The sequence below is a fragment of the Rhinopithecus bieti genome, unplaced genomic scaffold, assembly GCF_001698545.2.
Source record: "Rhinopithecus bieti isolate Rb0 unplaced genomic scaffold, ASM169854v2 scaffold_67730, whole genome shotgun sequence".
Classification (NCBI taxonomy): Eukaryota; Metazoa; Chordata; class Mammalia; order Primates; family Cercopithecidae; genus Rhinopithecus; species Rhinopithecus bieti.
In genome coordinates, this window is record NW_016825956.1 from 609,930 (window position 1) to 623,170 (window position 13,241).

The window sequence follows — 13,241 nt, forward strand, 5'->3', positions numbered from 1 at the left end:
TTTTTTTTTTTTTTTTTTTTTTTTTTTTTTTTTTGAGATGGAGTTTTGCTCTTATTGCCTAGCTGGAGTGCAATGGTGTAATCTCGGCTTACGGCAACTTCCACCTCCTGGGTTCAAGAGATTCTCCTGCCTAAGCCTCCCGAGTAGCTAGGATTACAGGTATGTGCCACCATGCCCCGGTAATTTTGTATATTTAGTAGAGACGGGTTTTCTCCATATTGATTAGTCTGGTCTTGAACTCCCGACCTCAGGTGATCCACCCGCCTTGGCCTCCCAAAGTGTTGGGATTACAGGTGTGAGCCACCACACCTGGCAGCTTTGCCTAATTTTTAAATCTTACAGAACATCATCATGAAATAAATTTGCTACAAGGATAAGTCATGTAAGTTTGAGTCTCATCCCATAAATAAAATAATAATATACCAATATCAATATAAATAGAGATGTGTCATTACAATGATTATGCAGAGCATTTCTTATGTAGGGAAGTAGCATGACACCAAACAGTTCTTTAAATCAAATAAAACAAGTGATAGCTATCAACATTTAAGATGATGAAATATAAAATATCACTGTACAATTCTCAAGAAGAGTAAGGAATAAATATTAATTAATACTTGAAAGTGAGAATTATGTCAATAATACTTCCTCAGAGACATAGATAAAAACTGATACATTTTCTCTCTTAATTCCTTACTAGTAGAATAAACCTGAATCTGACTTAACATGTGAATATTTGGTTTTATTATGTTCATGATGAGACTCAAATTAAATAATTTATCTTGTTACTTTTTATTTTTTGAGATGGGGTCTCACTCTGTCACCCAGGCTGGAATCGAGTGGTACAATCATATTGCTCTGCAACCTGAGACTCCTGAGCTTACATGATCCTCCTGCCTCAGCCTCCTGTGTAGCTGGGACTACAGGCATGCACCACCATGCCCAGCTAATGCATTGATTGATTTATTTGTAAAGACAGGATCTTGTTGTATTGTTTAGGCTTATCTTGCCAATTTGTAAATTTCATTTTTAGGTATCTGATTTTCTATTCCATAGTAAATCTAGATGATAGAGTAATATTAGATAACAGTATTATACAATCTTGTGAATTAAAATATGTAGATAAGTGATCAGTATTTTTTCACTAAAATTAAATGTTCAATAACCATAATTTTTTGAATTCTTAGATAAGGAGTATATGCTGTCTACAGAGACTGCATAATATCTAGGGTGAGAATATTGCTATAATCATAGCTCGGCACTAAAATGCTGGATGAATTTGGTTAGGTAAATAAACATTTTGAATCAAAATACTATTTTTTTTTGAAAATTATTAATTTGAGCTAAAAGAAACTTAAAATGCATTCTCACTCTAAATATTTATTATTCTCAATTTTGTGTTTTCATATAAAGGCCTGTTGAACCTATTTGCCTCATTGTGAGACATTTTACATGAATTTGCTTAGAAGTAAATTACATTTCTTCTATTCATTTCCTGATAAAATTATACCAAAATGTATACCAGATATTTAACAAAGTTAAACTGAATTGTATGTTGTATTCTTCATGATCAGAATGCATGTGCAATATGAAATTCAGGAAGATTAATTTTTACCTACATGTACTTAATATTTTCATAGAAAACAATGGAAAGATTAAGATATATTAGTTTAATAAGAATTAATATTACATTCCTAACATTTGAAAATGTAGTTATTTAGGTCCACTAAGACTACATTTTCTCAAAATGCTCGCTGTCATAAAATGCATGATTATTCATCAGATGGAGTAAAATTCTAATTGTATCCTTTGATGATACAATTTTCACTTTAGAGGATTCTTCTCACAGAAGAAACATGTTGTGAATACCCTTAGTCACAACATGTTGAAAAGCTTGCTCAATTCCAGGAGCAATTAAGAAAATAATAGCAGGCAATTCAGTTTGATCAATTTAGCATCTGCATGAAGCAAAGAGTCATGCAAAACCTGAATTGACATTGATTTCAGATGAACTGCTTTTAGTAATAGTGAACCATTGCTATTGTTTCTCTTACTTTAGTAAAAGAATTAAAACATCAGATGTTTGAGAAATTATAGATTCTTCCAGAGTGAAGTATATCAAAATATATTACACATTTAAAAAGTGGGACTGTGATTTAATATTGTCTATGTGTATTACCTCATTTGTCCCAGAAACACGCCCAGGAGCTTCCGTCTGGTAACTTTCCATTGTTCCATAGTTGTATTCTTGAAAATCATCAACGATATTTGCCTAATGGTAAATTCAGAAGAGAATTAGTAAACATGTAAGGTAATCCCAAATGTATGGAAATCATGATTTAATTGGGTTATAGTATTAGCCGAGTGAGTATTTATCTAGTTGGGTTAAGACTATGACTCATGATCAGAGATCTTCCAGCTTATCTAGGATAGATCTTGATTGCTTTTTCTTTGCTACCTTTACCCCTAGTTTGGCTTTTGCTGATGCTTGATAACTTTTCTTCTTCTTGGATGAAAATTTTCAGATTTGGGGGGTGTAAACTTTTGGACTTTTCCTTTGAATTAGTAGCCACTGTCCTCGTCTTCTTTTTGAAATTGGATTTCTTTTTCTGTAAAATGTGGTGAAAGATGGAATGGAAAACATAAATAAACAAGGAGGGAAATATAGAGCATAGATGAAAGGAAGGCTAAGCAAAAGTGAAATGGACATCATTCTTCAAAACGGCTACTGTCAAATAAAAATCACAGTTATTGGTTCAGAGGAATAAGATGAATGAAAGGTTTATGGTAAGTTTGAGGAACAGTCAACATAAGGAACCACAGGATGACGAACAGCAGGACACCACATACACAGGCACTGCTTTGTTTTTACCTCCGTCTGTGCTATTGTCTCCTCAGTTACAGTGGGTCCCTCTGTTACACTTTCAGCCTCTTTATACTCTGCTTCCCCATACTCATAGTCATATTCGATTATATCCTCTGGTTCATACTACATTGCAAAGGAAAAAATATCAGGCAATTGTGTTAGTGGCAAAATACTATTCACAAAGTGAGAACTATCTTAACTTTTACATAGTGTAAATGTTAAGAGACAAGAAATTAATGTTATTGATGAGTTATTTTTGCATTACATAGAAGTATTATACTGTCTTATACAGAGTATAACAACATAGGAGTGACAAAGCACATTTCCTATGAGCAGAATGGTGATTAGTATCACAAGAAAACAAAAAACGTGGAATAGTAATTCAAGTTCTTAATTATGGAATGTTAATTGAAACACAGTAATTATGTACTTGAACATAGATGTCAAATATTAATTTTGATTTGAAAAATTGCTATGCAATGTTTCTCTGTAAGAGCTCTACAGTAATTTCAATGGGAATTTTTGATTAAGCTACATGTCTAAAATAAAATGTTGAGAGTAGTCTTCCTAAGTATGAAAGGATTTTCATATCTATTGAGAGATGGGAAAGAGGGGAGGAGGGAAAGGGAATACAAAGAATGTGAAATAAGTATATACTCTATTTGAAATACTGTAACCAATGGGAAAATAAAATCTAAAATGTATTAAGAAATTCCTAATTTCCTTTAGACTTTCCTAAGATCAAACAGAGCACAAAATCCTTGTGAGACATTAAGGATTCAAAATTAGATGTGCTTATAATTAATGCATAATTTTAATATTTAAAATTGCTGCCTTTTTCTCTATCGAAAAAAGGCTTAACACTTAGATATCTTAAAAAACATAATTCACATTGGAAATAGTATTTTATACTAATTTCTTCTGTATTAAAAGATTTTAATTAAGGAGAGATACGTTTCCTAATAGAGCTAAAAGACAATCGTACATATTAAATAATGAGCAAAATAATGTGCTCAAATCCAAAGCTCAATATCTTTATAAAAATTTTAATTTTCAGTCAAGAATATAGATATTATTAAACATAAGTTAAATTTAGATTTTAATCAAAATAACTAAATACACTAAATCATATGTAGCATAAAAATTAAGTAGTAAACTAAGCAAGTTAAAACTCTAAAAAAATTATGTGCGTATATATGTATGTATGTATATGCATGCCGGGGCAATTTATATGTAATTGCCTAGGGCAAACACACATAATAATACAATAATACATATAATAAACATATATAATAATACATAAAATAATATATATTTTCCAGGGACAATCTATACGTAATTCCTTAAGTAATGTATTTGATACAATTCCATTTATGTCTCAACTGGATCTCTCTTCGCATTTTAACCATTCCCTTTTAATCTTCCAACAAAATAACTGTTGACCACAAATGTTTTAGAAAATTGTGATCACAGTGCCTTCTAATAATAAGCTCTAGTAGCTTATAGAGGAGTTATGAATTACAAGAACCATAAGTAAATGCATAAAGTGCCAATTTTAAACCTGGACAACTTAAATGCATTTTAATTGAAATCTGCTATTCAAAGATATATATACATACATATATATATATATATATAGAGAGAGAGAGAGAGAGAGAGAGAACTATACAAAGGAGTCAATTAATTTTATATCATGTTTTTCTCTTATAGGACAAATTATCTTCTAACTTTCATAATTCTGTTCTTTATTTAAACTCTCCAAATGTTGATTAACCAGACTGGTTATGAAATAATGGAGGAAATAACATGTTAACTGCCCTAGACACTAAAGCACATCTTTCTGGGTTTTGTTTGTTTGTTTGTTTTTTGTTTTATTTTGTTTTGTTTTTGAGATGGAGTCTCGCTCTGTCGCCCAGGCTGGAGTGCAAGCGGCACGATCTCAGCTCACTGCAACCTCTGCCTCCTGGGTTCAAGCGATTCTCCTTCCTCACTCAGTCTCCCAAGTAGCTGGGATTACAGGCACCTGCCACCATGCCCGGCTAATCTTGTAAACATTTTTATTAGAGAGAGGGTTTCACTAAGTTGGCCAGGCTGCCATTGAACTCCTGACCGCAGGTGATCTGCCCACCTTGGCCTCCCAAATTGCTGGGATTACAAGCATGAGCCACTGGGCCCAGCCAGCACATCTTTCTTTTAGAGCTTATTCACTCCTGGTTCTCCTTTATCTGCACAGCTTCCTCCATGTGGTGGTCATGAATATACTCAGGACATTGCTGAATGTATATTGCAATATATATATATATTATATATATATATTATATATATATATATTATATATATATATATAACTACATAAAGCCTCATAACATATTTTTGAAGATAAATCTCTCCTCACTATGGAATTCTAAAGATGGCTTGAGACAAGTAGAGAGGAAATAACTAGTTATAATCAATCAGACAAATATATGCAAAAAGACATGCAGTGATGGAATAATTTCAACTTTGTTGGTATTCTAACAGAAATTAGAGTAGGTGAGGAAAAATAATCTTCCAGAAATGTCATGTCTGTTCTTACTTAATTTGTAAGAAAACTGGTGATATCAGTAAAAACCTGTGCATCTGATGAGAAATATAATATATGATACATATTAAGTGAAAAGATAACACATTTTGGAAAGCTAATTGTTTTTTAAATTCCTTTATAAAAGGTTGTCTGTCACTTCATTTTCTGTTTTCATCCTTTTTTAAGAAAGAATACCAAAAGGAATCCTATAGATTTAACATCTAATTTTTTATAAGACAGGAAGATAATTTCACTTGATCAGAAAATCCCAAATTCATTATAATTTTAATATTAGCTTGTCACCTATTTAAATGGCATTGTGTAGTTTCAAATAGAATTAAAATGTGATGATATTATGATTAAATTAAAATCTGCCTACATTATACATCTCTTACTCCATGGTGATGGTTGTAAAGTTGTGTCAAGCATATAACAATGTGAATCTTAAGAATGCATTAGGATATGTTATTTGAAGATACTAAGTAGACAAAATTATAAGCTGAAAAAGCATATGGGTTGATCGATAAAAGAAATTGACATATTTATTAATCCAAATTAGAATAATAAACATGCAATACCAGAAGTTTATTAGTGAACAATTAAGTAATATAAAGTACAACATGTATGACTGATGCTCCATATTGCACTTTATGTTCTTTACGTATTGATGACTAACATTGCATTATTAATTTATATAGGTAGAAACTCTGAAGATTATTAATATGCATTTTATCATATAATGACATATTAATGGATATAGTTTAAAATTATTATAAGGACTACTTACTAATTTGATTGATTAGTTTTTGATACTGGTATAGATGTTTATCTTATTGTTGAAGGATCAACATAATTTAGAGTTAGAGAAAAAAGTGAAAGCTAATTCTTCCTTAAATAAAAGACTTTTCATTATGACTTATTCAATTTTAAAGAGGTAAAATGCAATCTATGATTGCATTACCCAACCAGATTGTGATGAAGTTTCTGCTGTAATGTGCTGTTTTTCCCATCAAATGCTTCTAGTAAAACTAAGCTTGACATCTCAACAGAATGTTAAATATACATGTCAACAACTAACATGGTAAAAGGCAAGTTCATTTTTAAATGAACTTAAGAAGATGGATACAAATTACCTTGATAAAATAACAGCTTACCTGACATAATAGCATTACAACATGGGAACAAAACACTTCAAAGTGATATATTAAGATTGCAAACCTCCCTTCTTCCAAAAGTCAGAGCCATATCTGTTGCTAAAAAGAATAATATGCCTTATCTTTCTTTATAAAGGAGCAAAACAGATCTCATCAACCTTGAAAATGTACATTAAATTCTATAAATTTTAATATTAAGTCAGCACATAACCTCTTAGATATAAAAACACTAAATCTGATAATTATTTTATCTATCACTTCAGAATTTACGGAAAATATATTTAGTGAATCATGAGAGAATAAAAAGAATGAAGTAATTGAGAACTGTGAAGCAAGTAAATAAAATATCCCAGTAATTTATCTTTACACTCTCATATTTGCCTTCCTGTTGGCTTCTTAAAATTTTACCTTGTTTTTTAAACAAAAACTAATATTAAGTCATGGAAAAGATCAGTGCAACAGAATTCACTATTAAACGTTAAAAGTAAAATAGTGTCAAAACATATTTCTAGCATTCAAAGTGTAAAATCCAACCTTAATTCACATGCAGAGCTAACAATAAGATAAAAGATTTTGACTCATTATAAACAGTAAAACTCAAATGGTGGCACCTACGAGGACATTTAAAAGGAAAGTACTTTCTATCTGATTCATCTGAGTTGCCATTTTTAGAACAGTTTTTGGATGTTTCCAATTTCTACTTCCTTTTTAACACTTTCAATCTTGAGAAAATATCCAAAAATGACAGTTTCGCTCCCAACTGCTTAAATTCCTTTCATTTCACATGCTTTTAAATTTTCCTATGAGAAATTTTTTTTTAAAAAAACTCTCTAATTATTCAACACAGCCTGAAAACTTTAAGGTAGTTCTAATGTCACTTTCTCATTTGCATGAATTGCCAAAGGTCTAGGGAGATGGCATGCACACCAGAAAATATGCCACTCTATCTTGAAGCTGTGTTAATTCTTTAAATGCTAATGGTTGAAATATCGCTCTTAGAAATTATTTTCTTCTCACCCCCTCCAAAATGGAGTATGTGCATATACACAGTATACAAGTGAAGCACCACTATTTCTAATAAATGTATGTAATAAAATGCTTAAACAGCAAGAAAACAAGTACCAAATATATTCAAGTCACTTTTTTTTTCCTGGAAATATTATAACACTATTAAAATACAAAGCATAGTTTAACTAAAATGGAATAAATAAGTGTAAGTTCAAGAACTGCAAACTGCACTGCTATGTCCATATCACTGAAATACAGAGACCTTCGATGGTCTTGTGCTCCTCACCTCATCTATCTGAGGTTCCTGAGCCTGAGCAGCCTTGGGTGCTGAAGAGTCACAGTCTGGACTATAATGCTCACAGTAGTCATATGCTGCCTTGGGGTCACCTGTGATCAAAAACTGCTGGATGTCCCCCTGCAAAAATAATAATAATAATAATAAATAAAAAACACACAGACACAGATGCAGTCAGCATATTAAAGTACACATATACCAGAGTGAGATGTATTCAAGACAATGTGTGGTTTATTTTTAAATATTTGAAGAAGAAAAATGACTTACATTTCAATGTTAGGAAGAGTCTTACAGGATTGAAACACCTATTTTACAAATTAGCTGTAAATATTGGGCTGTTATTCTATGTTATCTTCTGGCTCAGGAAATCTATACTACATTCATTCCTTTTTGAAAACTCAATTTTACTTCATTGGTAGTTTATACTGCATGGTAGAGGACAAATATAATGTGGGCAAAAGGCTAATTTTAAAAGTCAACACATTTTAAAACTGTGCATATATAAAACAGTAACAAAATTCTAATACTAAATAAGTAAAAGTTCAATAAGCTTAAAAGGAATTATTGTTAGGAAATTTACATGAAATTTTTACAGTAAATATATAGATCCAACTATTATGTTCTGTTAGAAAAATCAGTATCAAAAGGAATCCCTACCTACAAAGATGAATGAGAAATGAAGACATCGGAGAAATCCAAATTAAAAATAAAAAAAGCATGAGTTTGATGTATTTATATTAAGGAAAAAAAAAAAAAGGAGTTCCTAAGGATACATTAAACATCACCTATCAAAAAATCCATGTGATTTAAATAAAATCAAAACATTAGTAATACTTAACAATAGAATTACCTAAATAGTTTTAATTTCAAGAGCTTTTGGAAACTGCAAACAAGAGAAAAATCCAAATATTCTGCTCTTGACAGAATGTGACTACTTCCACCTGGACCTTATTTCATCAAGAAACTAGTTTAATATAAATCTGTGTGTCATGACCAAATTAATTCAGAATTACACTCAGACCTAGAGGAATATCTGGGCTGATAGCCATTTAACTTGAGCATTCAAGTCTCTGTAAGCTTGAGCACATAAATCTAATGCATAAAACTCCTGACTCCATATTTAATAATTTAAGTCATTCCAGCTTTCTCTGCATCTTACCAACAGGGATTATTTAGGACTTGATAAAAATATGGAAATTAAATTACAAAATCTTTAAAATTAAAAATGTGGAATAATTCATTCTACATTTATACCACAATATTTATTTATTAACAAATATTTATTGAGAAAAATACTCAAAATATTGAACCTGTGGGTGTAGAAACACACATTTGATGTAATCTTTGCTCTTTGGAGAGCGCAAACCAGTGGTTAAGAATATTTAAAACTATAGTATAAGGTGGAATAAAATTAATAACTTGAAAAGATATAACCAAATAGTGTGAGAAGTGCCAAGAAAATATATTAATTAGCGATTTAATTAGAATTAAGTATAAGTTATTTAATTAGAATGAGGTTATTTAATCCTAGCAGGCAATTTTTTATTTAATACCGTGGTTACTACCTGTGGTGTGGTACTTATTTTTATTTGTATCATTCTTTCTTCTGTCAAAAACTGTGTTCATTCTCACCCTTAGAATTAGGATTTAGTTTTTTTTTTTTTTTTTTGAGACGGAGTCTCGCTCTGTCGCCCAGGCTGGAGTGCAGTGGCCGGATCTCAGCTCACTGCAAGCTCCGCCTCCGGGGTTTACGCCATTCTCCTGCCTCAGCCTCCCGAGTAGCTGGGACTACAGGCGCCCGCCACCTCGCCCGGCTAAGGATTTAGTTTTAAGGTTCAAAAATTTATATTTCTATGCTTACATTTCTCTTTTTTAAAATAACATATTTATTGAGCTTTTCACACTATTCAAATATAAAATCAATTATAATGGATTTAATTAATTCACATATAAAATCCATTCTTTCAAAATTTACAATACAGTGGGTTTAGTACAGTCACAGCATTGTCCAACTGTCAGTACTAATTGCAGAAAAATTTCATGACACCTAAAAGATACCCTGCAACCAGTGGTAGTCACTCTCAATCCTTCCCTTTTCCTAACCCCTGGTAAAAATTGGGCATTTCCTATAAATTCAACCATACAACATGTGACATTTTTCAATTGGCTTCTTTCATTGATCATAATGTCTTCAAGATTGATCCACGTTGTACCATGTATTAGTACTTCATTCCTCTTTTCAAGTAATATTCCCTTTTATGGACATGCTGCTGTTTATTGATCAGTTTCTGGAAATTTGAGTTGTTTTCATTTATTATTTTGCTATTTGTTTTCTACATTTTATGCCTTTGTATTAATATTACGTTATTCTTCCATTACTGCCTTTTTTTGAGTTGAATAGATACTTACTATTTACAAATTTTACTTATCTTATGTTTTTACTATAGCCTTATAGATTTGTTAGTGGTTACTCTTAGAATTATAATTAATTTATTACAATATTTTTCAAATTAATACTTACTTCATGTCAATCTTACACAAAAATGTGATCTTATGTAGCTCTAATCCCTCCTCCCGCCTTGTAGCTATTATTGTTGTATAAATTACATCTTTATATACGATAAGCCTATCAACACAGTTTTATAATTGTTGTTTTATGCAATTTTGTTTTAATCTAAAAGAGAAGTATTATAAACAAGAAGTACAATCTTTTATATTTACCTCTCCTAGATAACTGTACTAGTGTTCTTTATTTGAGTTATTGTCCAGTAATCTTCCATTTCAATCCAAGATACTCTTTACCTTTCTTGAAAGGGAACTTTGTTAGTGAATATTCTTTTAAATATGGGAATGTCTTAATTTTCCTTTTTTAAAGAGATGGTATCTTATTATGTTGTCCAATGCTGTTATTGAAATCCTGGACTCCAGCTATCTTCCGACTTCAGCCTCCTAAGTAGCTGGGCCTATAAGAGCATGACACTGCCCCTGGCTGTTTCCTTTGCCTTTGAAAGTCGGTTTTGCTGGCTCTAAAATTTTTGGTTGAAGTCTTTCCCCCTTGTCCCCAGAACTGTGAATATGTTACCCTACTACTTCATGACCTCCACAGTATATGATAGGGAATCAGTTAATAATCTAAATGAAAATCCTTTATATGTTATCAGTCACTTCACTCTTGCAATTTTGAAGTTTCTCTCACTGTCTTTGCTTTTTGATGTTTATGATGTATCTAGATGTAGATTTTACAAGTTTATCCGATTTGAAGTTGTTGAGAGTCTTGAATGTGTAGATTAACACGTTTCATCAACTTTGAGAAGTGTTCAGTCATTACTTTGTTAAATATGTTTTCTGCCCTTACTCTTTTTGGGACTCCTATTATGCCTATTTTGGAATGTTTGGTGGTGTTCCGCAGGTCTCAGAGGCTCTGTCAACTTTTTAAATTTTTTTTTTCTTCCCTTCTTCTCATCGTAGATAATATCAACTGATTTATCTTCAAGTACACTGATTATTTTGTCAGCTCAAATTCTTTGTTGAACTTATCTAGTCAATTTTTCATTGTATGTCATAGTTTTCAACTACAGTACTACTATTTAATATTTTTATAGCATATATCTTTATTGCTACTTTCTATTTGGTAAGACATTATCATACTTGCTGTTAGTTATTATGATTTTTTTTATTTTTTTAACATATCCATAATTGTTCATTTAATGTCTTTGTTGGGGAAGTCCAATGTCTGTGCTTCTTCAAGGACAGCTCCTCTTAACTGCTTTGCTTTTTACTTTTTATGCCACATAATTTTCTTTTCTTTCTTTCTTTTTTTGCTATCTCATGATGTTGAAAGCTTTTATGTTGAAAGTTGAACGTATTAAATAGCAACCCTGAAATCAGATACTATCCTCCCGTTCCACCAAGCCTACTGTTATTTTTCTTTATAGTTGTTGGTGCTTGTTCATGTAGTGATTTACTTAAAGTAATTCTATAAGTCAGTAGTCTTTGCTGCTTGTGGCCAACGAGGTCTCTGTTTGGTGAGGTTAATGATCCGTAAATGATTACACTGAGATTTCCTTAAATCTCGGAATCAAATGGAAACAATTAGTATCCCAAGAGCCTTTCTGTGTGCCCTGGTAAACACTTTCAACACTCCTACAGTTTACAACACTGTCTTAGCTCTCACTTTTTGCTAGGTAGATCCTCAAAGTCAACCATACTGAAAATAGCAGGACCTTCTCCTCAGGTCTTACCTGGACAGGTACACAGGTCTCCTAGATCATCAGATTTATGTCTGAGCTTTTCAAAGCTCCTTATGGATATTTCATTTTAAATCTTCTTTTTAGTGTTTTAACCTGATCCCCTTTTAATCCATATTTTGACATTTAAATTCTTATTGCCAACTACCTGAATAATCTTCATCCAGAATGTCTCATTATGACTACAAAACTGAGCAACATTACACCACAAAATGACTCAAAACACACATGCACTAATAAAATTGTGCTGACATAAATGAAATACTATGTTTATTCATCTTCATGATAAATTTTGTTGACTTCAGAAATATCTCCATTGATAACTCAGATTGTGTTATATTTATGCAAATTTTTTAGTCATTTTATTTAATCATTAATTCATTCACTCATTCAAATAGTGCTTTAAAAGTACATATAATATACTAGTATGTCCAAGTAAGGGAACGCCTTCTTTAATTTATGGTGAAGCATAACATAAAGCAAAAGTAGAAAATATTCATCTAGACAACCATATTTAAAATCATCATAAGTATTATTAGTATTTCTAACTTGAAAATATTTATTTTTACATGTCATGAGACAATATAAATAATTGATCAATAAAATTAGTTTCTGAGTTTTTTGTAAATTATTTTTAAGTAGGAGCATCTCTAATATTGTCTAATACCTACTAATTTTAAATAGACACATAGCAAATAAATACAAGTTCTTAACACATACCAATAGCATTTCTCAAATTCCAACTGGATAATTCAGAACAGAGTAACCATCCCTGAATTGTAATAAATGAAAAATAACAAAGAGAAATTTGAATACAAAATTATTAACATTTAAAACAAATAAGGAGTATATGAGTATATGACTGAGTAATGGAACCACTGAGAGCTTCAATTAGAAACTCTGCTTCCTAAATTTTCTCCCAGATTTGCCATTAACTACCTGGAATTGTGCATCACTTAATTTATCATTTGTAAAATGAATGCGCTGAGAGATAATACCTAAGTTCCTCTCCAGGAATAGAAATTCTAGAATTCCATATTTAATTATATATAAATTATAATGAATCAAGTGAATTTATTGCCGAAAAACAAAAAGGTTGCTATCATAT

The 13,241-nt window shown here is 31.2% G+C and overlaps 1 protein-coding gene across 1 annotated transcript in view; it reads right to left on the bottom strand.

The window, feature by feature from the left end:
- COL11A1 (collagen type XI alpha 1 chain) overlaps positions 1-13,241 on the bottom strand; it is a 232,172-nt gene that overhangs the window by 146,356 nt on the left and 72,575 nt on the right. Inside the window, exons 6-8 of the mRNA XM_017863237.1 lie at positions 7,878-8,006; positions 2,873-2,989; positions 2,180-2,272 (exon numbers count right to left, since the gene is read on the bottom strand). Of these exons, the coding sequence (XP_017718726.1) occupies positions 2,180-2,272; positions 2,873-2,989; positions 7,878-8,006 (339 nt within the window). The remainder of the gene's footprint in view (positions 1-2,179; positions 2,273-2,872; positions 2,990-7,877; positions 8,007-13,241) is intronic.